At 35.9% G+C, this 18,519-nt stretch overlaps 2 protein-coding genes across 5 annotated transcripts in view; one reads left to right on the top strand and one right to left on the bottom strand.

Annotated features, from left to right (window-relative positions):
* The window catches only part of SESN1 (sestrin 1), a 113,355-nt gene that overhangs the window by 3,913 nt on the left and 90,923 nt on the right, over positions 1-18,519 (bottom strand). Inside the window, exons 1-7 of one of the 3 annotated variants that reach the window (XM_027602050.1) lie at positions 17,851-18,096; positions 10,014-10,079; positions 9,023-9,223; positions 8,229-8,411; positions 6,253-6,495; positions 2,572-2,719; positions 1,492-1,604 (exon numbers count right to left, since the gene is read on the bottom strand). In XM_027602050.1, coding sequence (XP_027457851.1) covers positions 1,492-1,604; positions 2,572-2,719; positions 6,253-6,495; positions 8,229-8,411; positions 9,023-9,223; positions 10,014-10,079; positions 17,851-17,952 — 1,056 coding nt within the window. In that variant the 5' untranslated portion in view covers positions 17,953-18,096. Of the gene's footprint in view, positions 1-1,491; positions 1,605-2,571; positions 2,720-6,252; positions 6,496-8,228; positions 8,412-9,022; positions 9,224-10,013; positions 10,080-17,850; positions 18,097-18,519 lie in introns of those variants that run through there. The other 2 variants (XM_027602049.1, XM_027602052.1) reach the window with 2 other exon arrangements.
* LOC113926734 (small ubiquitin-related modifier 2-like) lies at positions 15,274-15,562 on the top strand. 2 transcript variants are annotated; one of them, XM_027602054.2, is made up of 2 exons: positions 15,274-15,431; positions 15,499-15,562. In XM_027602054.2, the coding sequence occupies exons 1-2, from the start codon at positions 15,274-15,276 to the stop codon at positions 15,560-15,562; spliced, it is 222 nt and encodes a 73-aa protein (XP_027457855.1). The 2 variants fall into 2 exon arrangements, with proteins under 2 accessions (XP_027457855.1, XP_027457854.1); XM_027602053.2 differs by having other exon boundaries at positions 15,274-15,531.

The following is an 18,519-nucleotide window of genomic DNA, read 5'->3' as shown; positions in this document are numbered from 1 at the left end:
AGTTTCCCACTAATCAGAAGTAGGAATCCTTTGCTTGAAGCACTCAGCAGCCCAGCCAATTTCTTTATGATTCCTTCCCTTACTCTTTCAACCTAAGCTCAATTATTGCCTATAGTCTCCTCTGCTTTACAATGCCCATGCTTTTGAACCATTTAAATCTCTCAAATCCTAACTTCCTCCATAAAATTTCCAGTCCACACAATCTCTTCAATTCTATTATATTTCATGACACAATTACACTATCAAGTAGAAATATTCTATAACTCTTCCTTGTGTCAAATTTTTATCCCTGTAAACACAATCCTCAGTTGAGCAAAGAAAATCTTATAGGTCTCAAATTTTCATATTTCCGATAAGTTATTAACATTAGCGCATCACAACAACTGAGGAAGTTGGAGTATCAACTCATCTGAATTAAATATTTACCTATTTATACGGTAGACTATTTAAAAATATACTTAGGCTGCAGTTTTTCTACTAATAGATTTGATTGGAAGCAGTCTTACAAAGCTTAAACACAGAATAAATATTTGCTTATTAATTGATTCTCACCTTTTACAAGTGGAACCAGAGAATATAGCTACTGTTGCTCCTGAGAGATGTTTGCAAAGCACTTTTTTTTTTTTTAGCATCGTGCCTCCTACCAAGCAAAAACAAAGGAACCTGGTATTCTAGAGGACCACTAGGTCCCTAAGTTTCCATGGACTCAATATATACACAATTGTACTGAGGAAGTTTTACTGTGTATTTCAAAGTTAGTGACTGGGGAGCTAAGGAAACTGGGTCTACCAACAATAATTCTACTCCCTAGATCACTAATTTTATTCACTCTAAGAGATAAGTGCTAAGTAATTTTGGAATATGTGAATCCTCTCAAGGTTTAAAACCCTCAAAAATTCTCATTGCTTCAAATAACATTCACTATATATTTTAAAGAGAATTAGCATAGAAAATTAATCATGACAATTACAGTATCCTATCTGTAAGAACTCACCCAAATTAAAAACAAAAACTTACTCGCATTATCTTTCACTTCTGATTTTTTTCATCCTCTTTCCCTCCACCCACATATATATATATATATAATGCTTGAGTTGCTGGGGACATTTCTCTTGTCATCAGGCCTGGTGCATATCAGGGCCTCATTTTAACAGTGGGGCTCAATAGGAATGGAGGAGAAAAACCAGTGCTACACATGCTACTATTATTCATTGTTTAGATATATTAGGAACTTGAGTTTTAGCACACTACCTGGGAACCTAACCCACTACTGTAATTGAGTTTTATGGATGAATGTGTTTTGATTTCTGATCAACTGGTTTATGAACTTTAACAACACAATAAATATATTTAAGGGAACTGCCTGACATAGAAAAGTTATTTCTTTCTGCAACATTTTGTAATTCTCAAATCCAGGGGACTTTTCTTATTTTAAGTCAGATTGACGTATCTCTAACCTGTCATGTGTATAACAGCAAGTTGCAATTTTACCTGAACTCGAAATGTTGGAACATGCATCCCGTGTCTAGAGAAATCCTTATAGCCATAACTAGTATCCTCAAAGTGACGAGATACATCTCTTGCTGGTGTGACTTCTTCATCATCTGAAATAAACAAAAAAGCCACTGAAAGTTTTTCAAAAACAGGATGCTAGTTAAAATTCATTTTACCTACAACAAGTAAAAATAGGATAACCCTTTCTCTGACACAGTAATCAACTAAGGTCTTAAAACCATAAAGAGAAATAGCTTACTTACCAGTAAATGGAATGTAGTAAGATTCTCTGTTATATTAATGTCCTATAATATATAATATGATCTAACACCTCAAAGGTCCTCGACAATTCTGGAATGGTCAATCATTTTTACAATGTTTCCTGAACTGCTCTTAGCCTTTCTGGATTATTTTCATATTTGTGTGAAGACAATAGAAACAAAAAAATAATTTTTCCTCAAGGAGAAATAAGATAACATCCAACCTTCATTTATACAAATTTGATTTTTTTCTTTGCTATTAGGAAACTTGGTGCTTTTAACACATATACTCTTTATACCACTCTGTTATCAAAATACATTTTGAGATACTTTACCTTTTTTTCCTTTAAATTACCTGGTTTAAATATTAAATCCTATAGCCTGTACATAAAGGCCAAACATAAAGGATTCAAGTTTGTTGTTTGTCTAATAAATAGCTCCTTTGCACAAATCACTGACTTCTAAAGCTGAAAAGCAACCTTAGGGCTTTATGAAATCAATTTCCTAATTTTAAAGAAGAGGAAAAAGAGAACATTCATATATTAAGTGACTTACATTCACAAAGCTTATTGGCAGTGATTTTAGTACTAAAACTCAAATCAAATGTCCTCTTTTAGGTTAGTGCTATTTATACTATAACTTCCTTTTCTTGGTTGCCTCCTTTAGTTGTAAGTAGGAATATCTATGCAATAATAGCCTCTCTAAAAGGAAAAACATTTGGATTGATGTTTTAAAACTTTTAAGTTCTTTAAATAAAGTGGGCCTCTTTTTTTGTAAGCAACAGAAATTTTGATGACTATGTAATGATTGTTTTTACCTGAAGAGAAGACAAACATGCTCTCTCTTTTTTCTATTTCAAAACGTGAAGCCATCTCTTCCTGACTTGCCTCTTCTTCATCTCGACATTCCTGTAACTGCCTCATCTTCTCCATGAGGGCTTCGACCTCAAAGAAGGAATCACTTACCTAAAGAGAAAATACAATTAATGTTACATATGTCAGAAAAAAGATGAAATTTAAAAATTCTTACTAAAATACAAACTCTTGTGAAACAGACTTAACAGAATATAGGAAAAATAGATGTTATGATTTTAAAGTACATGAATAATTTAAAAAATGGAATTATTTTGACCTGTTACATATATAAATATGCAGATTTTAAAATAAAAATGATTTTAAGAACACATCATTTTTACCTTATAAAATTAGTAATAATTCTTACTGTTACTGCTAAGTTTCAAGAATTAAAATTTAAAACTAGTTAATATAAACAGAACTGCTCAGTTAAATAAGATACAAAGTATAAGTGGTTTTCCACCAACTATGCACATTGGGCGTATTGTCAACATGCGTCTATCATTTTCAAATTATAGTACTCAGCTCTAATTTACCAATTAAGAATGAAACCTGTCCTTACAGGGCTGGAATTCTCCACCTGACCTCTGCAAATGGGGCTGGCAGCTGTCACTTGCTGGGATGACTATAGCAGTGACATCTCTATTGACAGGTCTAAAAATCTATATACTGCTGCATCCTTACTCTGAAAGTGGGATCAAATCTGTGGAATTTATCTTATAAAACAGTAAGATATCTTCCAATTTCAAATCTCACTGTTCAAATACAAAACTAAAGTTTTCCCCATCATAAACATCTTTTACTAGAAATGTTCTTTCCCCTACTCTTACACTCTTTTCTTGGCTTACACCCACTGGTCTTTCAGGCGTCAGCTTATGTGTTTTTCCTGTCCTATCCCCCAATCCTGAACCTTGTCACCCTATTCTCACACAGCATTCTTTTTCCTTCAGAGCACCAAACACAATTTGTACTGTTATTGCATGATACTGGTTTAATGTCTGCCTCCCTCAGACCAAACCTTCGTAAGGGCAGGGGACCTGTCTGTTTAATTTACTAGTATATAGTCAGAGCCTAGCATAGTACTAGCACATAGTAGATATCTGCAAAATATTTGCTGCAGAAAGCTTGTCAGGATAATTCTATATTAAGAGACAAATAGTCTATACTACTAGTGCTTTATATTTTCATATGATCCTAATAGTTACACCAAATACCCTATAGTAAGCACTTTCTCTTACAGTTTCGTGAAGGAAAGTGTTCCTATGATGTATTGAAGATTCTTCTGGTACATACATCTCCTTTACTACTCCTGAGACAGAGTTGGCAGCCAAATAAAAAAGGTCTGAAAAGGATTATGTTGCTTAAAAGAATGACCCAAGGTTTACAAAACCAAACCAAACCAAAAGAACAACCCATCAAGGTTTCTGTCAACTCACATTATCCTTCATTATACGATTTTATCTACTTCCTTCTAAAATAGCCAAATTTTAAGTATTCTTAGGAAAGACAATTCTTGATAGATTTATAGTGAATTAAGAGGAAAAGGAAACAAAGTGTATTTCTTTTGCTCCTTGAATAATCTGTTAAAGTTGTTACTGTAAAAAAAATGGCATTTCATTTTAGTATTAAAATGTTAATATTGTATGAGGAAATTTTTTGGTTTTTTAGTATCTGCAGCTGAAGAAATGAGTCAGACATAGGATATACACCTGAAGAATAAACTTTATCAACTCACTGACAAGTGCCATCAGTGCGGGGTGTAAACCTTTTAAAACAGCCAACCCAACACCTGAGAATGAGGACTTTACTAGAGAAATTTAAAATTTCTATTATTTTACTATTATCTCATGTAATAGAGGAATACCTAGAAATAGTCAAGTACTTTTTCTTTAGCCTCATGCTTTTTTTTTTTTTTACCCTTTTCCCCAAAAATTTTATTGGGGGAAAACTATAAAACATTTACAGTACAATGTTTACAGTCACAATTTGTAGTGAACTGATTCCCCAAAATATATTACAACTCAAGTTGACTTGTTATATTAAAAAACCTACTTCTAAGTAGTCCAGAGTACATACATACATAGTGCCAACTGTACCTACATACAAACTAAAGCTACTGCTCATCCATCTGCTGTCCAGGAAAGCATTCCTGCCTTTCTGCACACACACATACACACAAAGTACAAGTTTTGGAATTTTCTATAATGAAACAAGGCTTATTCATATACTCCATACCATTTTAGCATTAAGAGGTGGCCTCTTCACTTTATATGTACATATACTATAGTATATATAAAGTGGTAAATATCTTTTCCTTTTGTGCAGTTAAACCCATCCAACATTCAAATTCTCTCAAGCACTAATAGACAAAATACTTGTTGGTTGAGGAAGATTTAAGGCAAGTTCTGGCCCCTCCAGAGGCCCTGTAAGACTCCCCCCGCCCCATTATTTTTTTTAGCTTTGTACTAAATCAAAGGCGGGGAAGGACAACAATCCAACTCCAAGCATCCTAGCAACTGATATATACTCTCTCTTAGACCATCTCATAACCCGTATGTTTTAATAAATCATCAGTGGCCAAAGATGGGCCTATAACATTAATCCAGGTAGCTCAACAGAGGGTGAAACTTATGGTCTTGAACCTTGTCAGCATGGCAGTGATCAACTCTGAGGAAAAAAATATTTCCCTTCATGTGCTAATCTCACAATATGTAAATGCTACTTCTTACTTAGCACCTGATCAATGCCAGCTGGATTAGGCCTTTTACTTCTTTAGAGATATTTCATTTAAACCTCAACCTTGTGTTTGACCTTTATTTATACATGAAAGAACAGAGGCCCAGGGAGTTTAGGTAACTTGCCCACAGTCAAATATATACATTAAAGGTAATTCAAACTGTTTAAATCTGTTTCAAAGGAATAATATAACTGAGAAAAATCTATGCAAAGTATTCAGAAGACTGATGCTGTTTCTGTGATTTCTCTTTGGAAATAACTTTCACTATAGCAAAAGAATGCAAAGGGAATTTTGATTCAACGTATTCAGGAAATTAAAACCTGCTTATAGATAATTCAACTTCTAATCTGTTTCAAAGGAATAACAAAATTGAGAAAATATAAAAGCCAGAGAAGGAATAGAAGTGAAAACATTTTAATAAGTTTACATTCACTTTTATAAATATTTGTGCCAAGTTAAACATGAAAAAGAATTTTAAAAGGAGAAATTTCCAGGTAAAGGCTGATTAAATCTTCTGGAAGATAATTAAGAAACCAGCCTGTTTCTTTTATGCAAAAGGAAGGAAAAGAATGTGATCAGCATCAGGGAGTCTCGCACCACCAAGCTGCATGGTCTCAGCCTCCCCTCAACTCGTTGCAGCATCCTTCCAACACTAGCTGGCTCTGATGGGGCCCATGCTGACAGCTCCTGATCCTAAAATTACTCGAGGGTCTTAAAATTTTATATATCCCTTAGCACTAAACTAGTGCTGGGCATTTAGAGGAACTTGCTGAATGAACCGATAGAGGGGCCTAATATCTCTATGGACTTCATAGGGTGGGTTTTCCAAGGAGTCACATGAAAAAAATAATAAAACAGCAATTACTGTGATTAGTCTTATGATGATCCTGTAACAGATAATACTTACCGAAACATTTCCTGCTGGGTTGACCTGCATCTCATCCACACTGTGATTGCCATTTGTAATGTCACAAATGCAGTAGTTACTAACCGAAGGAGGTCTGAATGTGTGGCCACCATCACAATGAATTTCTGGACTGATTCCACAGCCAAATGTGAATGAGGCAAGAGAATGATAGTGTGTGAGGAGAACTACTGCATGTACCAGTTCTGCAAGGGACCAGCTGTGCTCTTCAGCTTTTAAAAGTCCCTTAAGAAAAAAAAATGAGAACATACTTATATACTGGGTTATGGTGTTGGTAAAAGTGAATAGTTCATCTTGGTATTTAATCTATTTAAAACAGGATTAGTCACTATATAAAACCTAGAGTAAAATTATAATTTGAGACATGTAGAACCCAGAATTTGCTAAAATAATTTATGAATTATGTATTTACAAATAGAGCTTAACATAACCTGATAGTGATACTTTCATTATTATTTTGATTTTCTGAAATCCCGATTTAAAAATGTAATACAATGCATTTTGCTTAAAAGCAGCTGCCATATTTCAGATGCTGGATTATGAATCCATTAACTGTTGTTAGTTCAAAGTCTCAATGCAAATGTATTTCAAGTGAAAGCTACTGTATAAAATATGCCCATGTTTTTCTCTGTTATCAAGCTTTCTCAAGGAATTTTAAAGACAGTAGTTTGAACAACTTGACTCTGAATATTCCTAAATCATCAAATTATATTTAAAAAATTATGCTCAAGGTAAAGGCTATGATTTTTCAAAGTCTTACAAATCTATATCCCTTCTACTTCATTACCTGTTTTATAATCTTGTATAATTTTACATTACCAGATGATACAATAAACACTACATTAATCATATTCAAATCTTATATCTTAAAAAGATGCTTCAATTATATAGTACCTAAAATGTTCTATGAAATAGAAAGATAAGCCCAAACATATGTTGTATTTTTAAGAATTTCTACTGCATGGTACTTTTAGAGAATATCAATCTACCTTTATTCTATTAATAAACAGAACCAGAAGGAACTAGTTTAAATGGCATTTGAAAAAGACAAGATGCCATTTCACACCTATCAGAATGGCTAAAATCCAAAACACTGATACATCAAAATGCTGGTAAGGATGTGGAGAAATAGGAATGCTCATCCAATGCTGGTGGGAATGCAGACTGGTACAGCCACTTTAGAAGGCTGTTTCAGTTTCTTTACAAAGCTAAACATAGGTTTACCATGCAATCTAATTCCTAGTTATTTACCCGAGTTGAAAACTTATGTCCACAAAAAACCCCCACAAAAACCTGTATGTGAATGTTTATAGCAGCTGTATTCATAATTGATCAAAACCATAAGTAACCAAGATGGCTTTCAAACAAACTGTGGTACCTCCATACATCGTGTTATTCATTAATAATGAAAGGAGCCATCAAGCCCAGAAAATGCACAGAGGAATCTTAAATGCATACTGATAAGTAAAAGAAGCTAATCTGAAAAGGCTATATATTGTATGATTCCAACTATGTAACATTCTGGAGAAGGCAAAACTATCAACAGTAAAATGATCAGTAGTTGCAGGGGTTTAGGGGTGCAGGGGAGAGAGATGAATAAGTGGAGCACAGAGGATTCTTAGAGCAGTGAACCTATTTTACATGATAGTATAGTGGTGGATAGATGACATGCCTTTGTCAAAACCTATAGAACTGTACAACACAAAGAGTGGACCCTAATGTAAACGACAGACTTTAGTTAACAGTAATATATCAATATTGATTCTTTGATTACAGCAAATATACCATACTAATGCTATATGTTAAGAGGAAAGACTGCGGGGAGGTTGAAGGGGGTAGAATAGGGGAACCCTGTACTTTCTGTGCCATTTTTCTGTAAACCTAAAATTGCTCTAAAAAATAAAGTCTATTTTAAAAAAATCCCTAAGTGACACCCTAGATACATTACTTCTACTTACCTCAATATGTTCTTTGGTAATAAGCCAAGGTCTATGGGCTAACACTTTGTTAAGTTCTCCTAAATTTTGTAGTTTTTGAGGAGCAGTCTCTAAACCATTAAGCCACTTGGGGTCCCCACCAACATGAAGGAAATCATTTACATGGAGGTTCACTAAGTAGGAACACTGATGTCTTGCTGCAGCCTGAAGAGAAAACAAAAAGATCACTCTAACTATAAATATTAAAATCTTCCTTTATAAGGTGCAAAACAGCAAGTTTTTGATTAGTATGTTTGCAAATTTTCCATAAACTACAGAAATGCAGTTTCGTATAACATTAAAAAAAAATCACATATACCATAGAAAGCACCTCAGAAATATCCCAAGAACAAACAAAATATCTGATAAAAGTATTTTGTGTCTTAGAAATTGTATTTATATAACAACTTTCAGATCCTCAGATTAACAAACTTCAATTAAGGTGCCAACCATAAAATAACGGAGTATAATTTACTAGTTGAACAGGAGTAGCACCACTTATGTCAATGTGAACTACTTAAAATAGTGGAATAAATCTTGTGTTCTTTATTCTCATTTAATGGAAAATGGTTCTTAAGAATATATAAAACATATTTCTTTTTACTCTTAAACTTGAGAGTATACTTATTTAGAAAGATGAAAATCACATACTACCTAACAGGAATCCAGTTAGAAGTCAGAATATAAGTATTTATCCCTGTGTTTAAAGCATTAACCATCTCTTAAAAAGATTAATAAAGGAGGCAGAAAGAATTTTTCACTTAATGTTTACCAACCATTATTCCAATGTAGTGCCGATAATGTAGGGGTAATGGCCCATCCATTTGCAGTAGATAGTGTTGAGTTTTTAGGAAACTTTCTAGATATTGGGGGTGAAAAACCATCACTAATGTAATATTATCCAAACGACCCAAAGCAGCGAAAGAATCTGCAAATAAAGTATGCATCTGTGCGTCTTCACCCCCCACTTGGAGAATCTGTATAAAAGAGAGGAAAACCATCGTAACATAAATTGTAAACTGGTGTTAGAAAGCAGTGAATACCTATTTTCTTTAAGTGTCATCTAGAAGCAGGTTAAATTTGACTTGAGAGAGGTGTTATAACTCTGTAAATTTAACTCAACTGGTAACAAGATAGAAGAATAAACAGTCACATATTATGTAGAAGGAGATAAACAACAAAGGTTGAAGCTTAAAGGCCATCTAGATAGGCTGCTGGCAGACTTGGCCAGAATCCAGAAAAAGCAGATTTAGATTATCAAATTTGCAGAACTTGCAAACAGACACTAAAGCCTTTCCCCTTTCCTTATAACACCTACTCTCACTCATTTAAGGAGAACCAAAATTAACATCAAGTAACCTTTGAAAACAAAGCATAGGAGCTTTTACATATTTAGAATTAAAGATCCAATCTTGCGTTGATACCAGTCTGTGGAGATGGTCAAGACCAAGTAACTCAGCTTATGGGCATACACCTAAACATCTAAATATAAGGAGATGGAGAATCACTGGTTAAAAACAAGTCTTACCATTCCTTGATTAAATATGGGTGTTAGAAAAGCCTCATGAAATACTAGAAATCAACATGACTATAACAGCTTTCTCATCCCACAGATTCACTGCCAAAGCATGATGATTAACTGTGATCAACTCTGCGTAAAACATGTTGTTGTTGTTGTTGAACAGTTGTTCAGATGCCAAGATGTGGGTCATGAAAGCTTTTCCTTAAAAGCATACGGTTCACTATGTACTTTCACAAACAACATACCTCCTTTTCTGGGATGAATCTGCTTGGTCCGTGTCCTAGTGGTCGAGGAATTCTAATTCCAAGTTCCTAGAAAAGAAAATTACACCATCTTAGGCCTCCAGCAGTAAACAACATGAACTGAGGTTACAGGAATGGGAAGGAAAAACAACCAGTTGAACAGACAGGCCTGTTTTGGTGGTTTGTTTTCATTGCCATATATACATACCAACTCCTCTGTTTGTATTGCATAATTGACAAGCGCTTATAATATGACTAAAAAGAATAAAACCTGCTTCACTAAAACCAGAGTTTTACATAAAGTACTTGGCAGAAAGTCTAGAACAGAAAGTTCAGCACATAGCAACCAACCCTGTGGATTGTCAGTGATACAAAATAAGACCAATGTGTTTGTACATCCAAAACTCAACCAACCAAAACATCAATCCCTGTGTATCTTCTCAGGAAATGAAAAAGCCCTAACTTCTACCTATATAAACTGAAAGGAGTGTAATTATTATTACATCTATAATAACACTTCACAATAAGAGAAGAAATACTATGAAAAATAGAAAGTAGTTACTTAAAGAGAAAGTACTGCAGGGCTTTCTCTGTGGCAGAGTAAAACATTCTTAGAGAAACGAATTTTGTGAGTTTGCTTTAAATTTTTTTTACATACTATAGTGTTATCAACTTTGCTTATATTTTTGAGAAACTGAATTATTTAAGAAATAAAGGTTTTCTGCCCTTTGACATAGCGAATCTAGAATCCTATACTTGGAATCTACTAAAATCCTATATTTTATGTGACCGTATAGTGTGGTTAACAAAAACTGATAATCAAGCATTAGGGGCCCATCATTTCCCCCAACACAGAGTGCTACAGAAACAAAACTAAAATAATACAATTTTTTTTTAACGTTCATGTCTTATCAATCTCTTTCCAAAAAAAAAAAAACACAAAAATTTCTTGAGTTTACATATCTAAATATCAACCCTTCCTTATATAATTACATACAAATATTATTTCTACCCTCTACTGCTTCCAAAAGTCCTTCAGGATGTTCCTTTCAAAGAAAAAAAGGGGGGGGGGGGCAGACAGAGATGGATAGGTGGCAACAATTCAAAAAATCTGGTCCAAGTGAACGAAAACCTTTTGAGCAGAATGGATTTTTTAAAATTAAGCAGGCAGGACAAAACTGAAGAAAATCTTTATTGGGAGAACTTAAGACTTGGATTCAAAGTACGCTATACTTGCAAACTAAATTTATGAAATATAGTTCAAATACACACGTATTGGAAGCCAGTGATGTCTTACTCTGGTTATTCCACACTTAGACTGAACATAGCAATGCTCTAACTATACCCTTCATTAGAGGAGGCACTCAATTCACTGGTCTAGCCATGTGCATGTCTTGGTTTTAATAGCCTATAAAAAAATGCAAGAAAAAACCCCACATTCCTGCTACTCAATACATCATCTTGGCACAAATGCAGCCATTTTATTATAAAACAATGACTCTATTAGCCTTTCTAACTGCTGAATTTCTGATCCAATTACATAAATTTCAAACAAAATATATTGGGCAAAATATTAAGGTTAAAATCAGTATTTATTCCTTCTCATTTCTTCACTATCTTAAATAAAATGCATTTTAGGAAAACACCCATTTCAAGGGTTTATTATTCATTTTATACCTAAGAGACGCTACTATTCTTGAGGCCTTAGTATATAAAAAGGTAGCATTTCAAATGGAGGAGAAATGGATTATTCAACAAATAATCTTGATACAACTAGATAGGCACTCAGAAAAAAATGAAGTTGCAACCATAAATCATACTTGACTCCACAACAAATCAGAGGTAAGTGTAAAAACAAAAACAAGATAACAGTGTTAGAAGAAAACACTCATGGAATGAAGTTAGGCCTAAGAATGCCATAAAACCCAGATGTTATAAAATAGAAGACTGTTAAGTTTGATGACATAAAAGACTTTCACATGGGACAAATAAACGTATAAAAAGTCAAAAGCAAACAGAAAACTGCAAAATATATTTGCAACTCCTATATCAAAAGGGCTAAACTTCTTGAATACATGAAGATTCCTACAAATCAGAAAGAAAACCCCCAATAACCTGATAGAAAAATGAACAAAGGAGGACAGTTCAAAGAAAAGGAAATATAAATGGCTGAAAAATGATCAACCTCATAATAAAACTTCAAGTTAACTACACTGAGATACTTTTCACCTAAAAGATTGCTTAAGATCAAAAATTTAATAACAGGCTGTACTGAAGAGGAGGTGGATAAATAGTCATTCATTACTTACACATTTCTGATGGGAGTGTTCTGAAATGTGAGGAAATAAGATCAAGAAATACTTAAGTATAAACTACTACAACCTATAGAGGGCAATTTGAAATAATGACTGAAATTAAAAAAGTCAGAAATCCTTTGAGTCAACAATTTCATCTTAAATGTTAACCAGTACTCACAGAAATGTATGTAAAAAGACAATAACTGCAACATTGTTTCTAATAGTGCAAGATATAAAACAACCTAAGTACTCAACAGGACTGTTTCAATGTAGTATGACCAGAGACTAGAATAGCATGTAGTCCTTACAAAAATGAAGCAATTCTACATGAGTTGGCTTTAAAAGAATCTAAAAAATATACATAGTGTGTGTGTGTGTGTGTGTGTGTGTGTGTGTGTGTGTGTGTGTGTGTGGAGGAGCAAAGTGTATAATATGTATGTATTATGTTACTATCTGTAAGGAGAGAAAAAATTAGCAAGTCCATTTCTAGGACTTTATTTTACAACTACAGCAACATGTGGGTGGAATATACATATTTTTAATAGTAAGACTGATAGCACATGGGCCTTAAGACAAAGAGGCTGAATTATATTTGGTTTTGTTTCTATACCAAAAATATATTGAACTATTATAAAAGAATAGCTTTAGAATTCCAAGAAACTGACTATCAAAGTTTCAGAAATGGAGTTTTTTCCTATAGGTGTGGCAAGGGTCTTTCCCAATGGTCCTATATAATTCTCAAGTCTGTGAAAGTCCACCCCTACAGCCAAATTTAGTGGTTATGTTGGTATTACTGTCTGCCTATTCCTTGCCTTCAATGGGCAAAACCTTCCCTCCTGGTTCCTTTAGAAATATATTCTTTTAGAATGAAAAACTATGTGTTTCAAAGCAGGATGTTAGTCAGAAGCAAACATTCTTGGGAATGGATTATAGACCCATTATGCTAATCACCTCTTAGTGCTAAGGTCCCATTAATTCTTTGATGAGGTACCAGTCTGGCAAGAAAGCTGGAGGCAGAAAGTAGAAAAACTGAAGAAAGGAAAGGAATGGAAAAAGTCTCTGACATTTGAGATTTCAATTTCATTATTTTACTTAAGGGTAGTTCCAGGTAAAATAGACTTTTACCCAGCTCACACTTAGACTACCAGGGTCAATTTCCTACCAGGCTGAAGAAGTTGTGAGAGGTTTGTGCCATGTAAAAGCAGAAAGGGAAATGGTCGGAAGGAAAAGGAGAGGAAGTGAAAGAAAAGACTGGGGGAAGGGGAGAAGGGAGATAGCCATATACTTAAAAAAAAATCAAGTCTTTCCCAAAAAGAGTTGATCAAAACTGATATAATGGGAAACAGTGCTGTTCTAGACTCACATCAATTTATTATCCTATATTTGAAGGCTAGACTCAAAAAGATGTCCTTTGTTCTCCTTAATAGACTAGATACATGAGAGGAATACAAGAAAATGACATGATGAACTCTAAGACTCCATTCCAATTTATCCTAGTCCAGATTCAGCAGGAAGGAGATCATTTTACAAATTATTTATGTTTTTATATATATCAAATGATATATATTTATATAACATAGTTATAAATATAAAATAATTACATATAATGTTTTATAAATATATGTACACAATTTGAAATCAAGTCCGTAGCTCAGTTAGTATTAGTGAGTGGTGGAGGTAGAGGCTGAATCTAAGAAATCTGGTTCCAGAGTTGGTATCTTTAATTATTACTTTTTGGAGCCGCTTTAAAAGTTTTTGATACCTTAAAGGTCCTTTTGGATATCATTGTTGTCATACAATAATATTCTTGGTTTCTAAAAGGTTAAAAGTTTCAATTTTCTGGAAAATTCATTTTTGAAACACTTCTTTTCCTAGTCAACATGATAAAATTACTAACTACCCTATTTTCTAGCAGGTACCGATTTAAAAAAGGCACTGCTGGTCTTCAACAGGGTGATCGTAAGCCAAACGAACTGTATTTCATAGCTTCCTAAAGGTTACTTTAATTATGCCTTATCTGTAGCTGTTAAAGAAAATGAATTGCAGACTTTGAACAAATTTTGGCCAATCCTGATTCTAAGAGGCAGAACTGCCAACAGCAAAAGGCCTTGTTTAAAAAGTAGATGTATATGCTAATCACAGCACAAACCTCACAGGCTCTCGGTGAAGGTGTGGCTAGAAAAACTAACATGGGAACTAACAGTTCTCTCCTCTCAACAATCCTCCTAATCAGCATTTTGAAAAAGAGAGCAACAGCCTCTGCCATGACAACACTGCTGCAAATTTCTGACATAAGATCTATTTCTTCATTAGTGTATAATATCAACAGTCATTTTCAGTATATGAAAATTCTTAGCAAATGTTGACAGTATCATAGAAAGACTATATATGTATTGTATCACTGTATGATCAGTGTTTGTACACTAGAAGTACTGTTCTAATTATAATTTCCAAATGTATTAAAGATACATTTATGAATCTCTAGCAATATCCTTAAGTGAAAGAATGAATGATTTGCCACAAATGCAAAATAAAAGCATTTCTTGGCTTTTGGTGTTTACCCACTTGCAAAACTAATTGATAAATATAATTAGATCATTTGAATGATTTTTCTCACTGCACTTGGGGTACTTCTAAAAAACTGTCTAGATGTTTTATACCAATGACCACAATACTGATATTTTGATTTTAAAAATTACAAAAGCAGTATGTGCTTTCTGAAACACGCTTCAACAAGGCAACAATAAATTGTGTGACATATGAGAGCTCCCACTCCACTCTCCCTTCTTCAGGAGAATCACTGCTTATAGATGGGTCCTAGCCTTCTGACATTAAAAAATTTTAAATAGAAATGAAGAGATGTAGAAGTGTTGTAAAAAAAAAAAAAAATCCTGGTGTGTGCTCGTTTGGTGCGGACCTGGTACCTCTTTTGTGAAGCGGCAGCTGAGGAGACTCCAGCGCTCGCTATGGCCAACGAAAAGCCCAAGGAAGGAGTCAAGACTGAGAAGAACAATCATATTAATTTGAAGGTGGCGGGGCAGGATGGTTCTGTGGTGCAGTTTAAGATTAAGAGCCATACACCACTTAGTAAACTAATGAAAGCCTATTGTGAACGACAGGGTTTGTCAATGAGGCAGATCAGATTCCGATTTGATGGGCAGCCAATCAATGAAACAGACACACCTGCACAGTTGGAAATGGGACAATGAAGATACAACTGATGTGTTCCAGCAGCAGACAGGAGGTGTCTACTAAAAAGGGAACCTGCTACTTTACTCCAGAACTCTGTTCCTCCAGACCAAGAAGACATTCTCAATTAGAAAGCCGCAATTTGGTTCCACCACATCCTGACAACTACAGTATAGTTTTCTCTATTTCATTTTCCCCTTCCCCATTCCTTTATTGTACATAAAGTAACTGTGTATGTGCACAAGCATATTGCATTTTTTTTTAACTAAATGGCCAATGGTATGTTTTGATCGACATCAAATGGAGATGGGATGGGGGAAAATACTGCTTCTGTGAAAATACCCCCTCTCTCCATTAGTGGCATGCTCAGTCGGCTCTTATCTTTATATTCCAGTAAGTTATTTTGCTCTCACTGTTTAACAAAAAAAGAACAACATAAAAATCCTTGCATACCTTGTTCGATTGGAGAATTTTAATGTTTTTCATTTATCATTGTAAGACCAAGGACAATTTTATAACTTTTTTGTACGTAGCTGTTACATGTAGGGCATTCTGTCTTTAAGTAGGGATAAATTACTCTAAAAGAAATGAATCCTAGATAGTTTTCCCTTCAAGTCAAGCGACTTGTTGTTTAAATAAACTTCTTGTTTAAAAAAAAAAATCCTGCTATAAAAAATGTACTGGTGCTTGTTTTAAAATTGTCATTGACTCTACTTGGGAACTTAGAAACATTGAAAGTTCAGGTACCTCTTTTTCCAGTATCCAGTCTTCTATGAAATACATTCTAAAAAATAACCCACGGACTTCAAATTACTAGATTTGTAAGGCTGATTTAGCCATATGTGTATTCTATACTTTAGTCAGGAGTTCCAACCCTGAAAAGTGTTTCATTTTAAAGCACTATGGAAGCTTGCTATTTGAAAGAGTCATGGTATTCTTTTGTAAAGTGAAGTTTTCCTATAAAGCACTACTTCCTAACTTATTTTCCCACATGTTGGATGTGTTAAAAATAAAATACAACTCTACAGTCGCTTCCTAGCTTCCTAAACACAATCCCATAAGCACTGTAATCAATGTGCAAGCTAAAATGTATCTCTTTATCTTCCAGTTTACATGGCTATATTTAGAGATTCTAGATCTGGGCCAGAACCAGGATTCTGCACACAAATGCCACCAGAAATAACAGATCTATTCAAGCACGATGACTGGGGATCGCTTCTACTCAAAATGAGAAAAGATCTGTTATGGCCTGCAAACAGAAACCGTAAATGCATTTCAACACTTTCACACAGTTTTCTCTCTCTGATAAAGTTTCCAACGAACAGTTATAACAATTTTTTTTAGGCTGTTGTATTATCTGTAAACAATTAGGAGCGTATTATGTATCTATGAATGTTAAAATCTAGAAAAGTTTGTTCTACAACCCTCATAGGAAGGTGTCTTCATTTAAAGTTATATGAATATATGTAGTATATTCACAATGTAGACTCCATCTACAAAAAATATAAATACTAAAACTGAGTCATTTAAGTGGGCAATGCTGCAGAGAAATTATTTCCTATTTAGATTTCTTGAAATAAGGCAACACAGCATTCTGATTTAAATTCAAATTTTAATTACTATTTCTCTAACTTTCTCCTTGTCAGCTTTTGAATTAAGAGCCTTTTAAAGGTTCAAATTTTAGTTAGGTTTATTAGTAACTTTCAAATGGGGCCCTATTTACAACCACTTAGGGAAAATACAAAATGTTACGATTAAACAGCTTTCTGAAGGCCATTTCAGACACAAAAGGGATGGTTAATAAACAAGGGTGAACACTGCATAACGTCATACAGCTGGCAGAACATACGTATTCCGGACAACATTATCTTTTAACTGACTCAAATGTATTTTTTTCTTTTTTTAAGTAGGAGGCAAAGGGAACGGGGGGGGGGGTCACTGATAATCTGTTTTGACAAGACGCTGAAGGGGAAAAAAAAATCCACAGGCAGTTCTACCGTCAGACTAGAGCTTTGTTCGGTTCTGACTTGTGGAGACTTGCACAGAAGACAACGTTATTTACGTTTTGGAGCCTTTCATTTAAATGACCGAGGCAGCTGTCTCTGCCAGCCTCAGCATTTTCTGCCCAGGGCCGACTCACGATGGAAACCGTCTCTCCACCCACCACAGGCCCCTTCACCTGTGGGGCGCGGGCCAGCCCGAGACGCCCCCGCCGGGGCGGTTGCTCCAGGGGCACCCTCCCTGAGGAGCGTTCTCCGCAGCTGTTAGGTACGAAGGCGGGGAGGCGTCGCGACCTCAGTGCAGCCCAGGCAGCTCTGCCCGGTACCCGCCCGCCCGGCCCCTCGCCCGGGTACCTCGTCCTGGCCGCGGCCCCCGCCGCACTGCTTGCAGCCCAGCAGCTCCGGGACGGACAGCGAGGCCGTGTACGCCTCGTTCGCTGTGGTGGCCAGGCGCATGTCGGCGCGGGGACCGCTGCGGACGTGCAGAAGAACCGCGGCGGTGCCGAGAAGGCGAGGGCTGACCCCACCGCCAGGCTCCAGGTTACAGCGCCTCAGTCCGCGCGGACCGCGGCGATGGTGCGGCGCGGACAAACAAGCCGCGCGGCCCCGCCCCCGCCGTCACTCCGCCCGCACGGCGGCCGCATGCACCAATGCCGGCCCGCGGAGCCACGGAGTCCCGCCCCCTTGACGCGAAGGGGCTGGCGGTGATGGGCGGTGATGGGTGGTCTGAAGCGGCCCAGCGAAAAACAACCTCGAACGTCCGAAGTCCCCCCAGAAGCTAATTCTCACATCGGGAACGGGTTCGTTCAGCTGGCACTGTGGCTGGAAGATGCGGCGCAAGCCCTTATGCGTCAGTGAAAGGCAAATGTGCCTCTGCCCCCGGCATCAGCAGTCGAGAGCCTGCCCTCCTTCCACTCGCTCGGATTCATTTACCTTGAGCGAAAGAGCAACCAACCTCTGTGCTGACCCTGACGCCACCAGGAAGAACCAAGTTCGCTTTACACTTTATAAACTATTGAAATC

This window comes from Zalophus californianus, chromosome 7, assembly GCF_009762305.2.
Source record: "Zalophus californianus isolate mZalCal1 chromosome 7, mZalCal1.pri.v2, whole genome shotgun sequence".
Lineage (NCBI taxonomy): Eukaryota > Metazoa > Chordata > Mammalia > Carnivora > Otariidae > Zalophus > Zalophus californianus.
Note: the sequence above shows the minus strand (reverse complement) of the source record. Positions and strands in the feature narration are given on the sequence as shown.

Coding starts and splice junctions, on each gene's coding strand:
- LOC113926734 (XM_027602053.2), top strand. CDS start 15,274: ATGGCCAACGAAAAGCCCAAGGAAGGAGTCAAGACTGAGAAGAACAAT.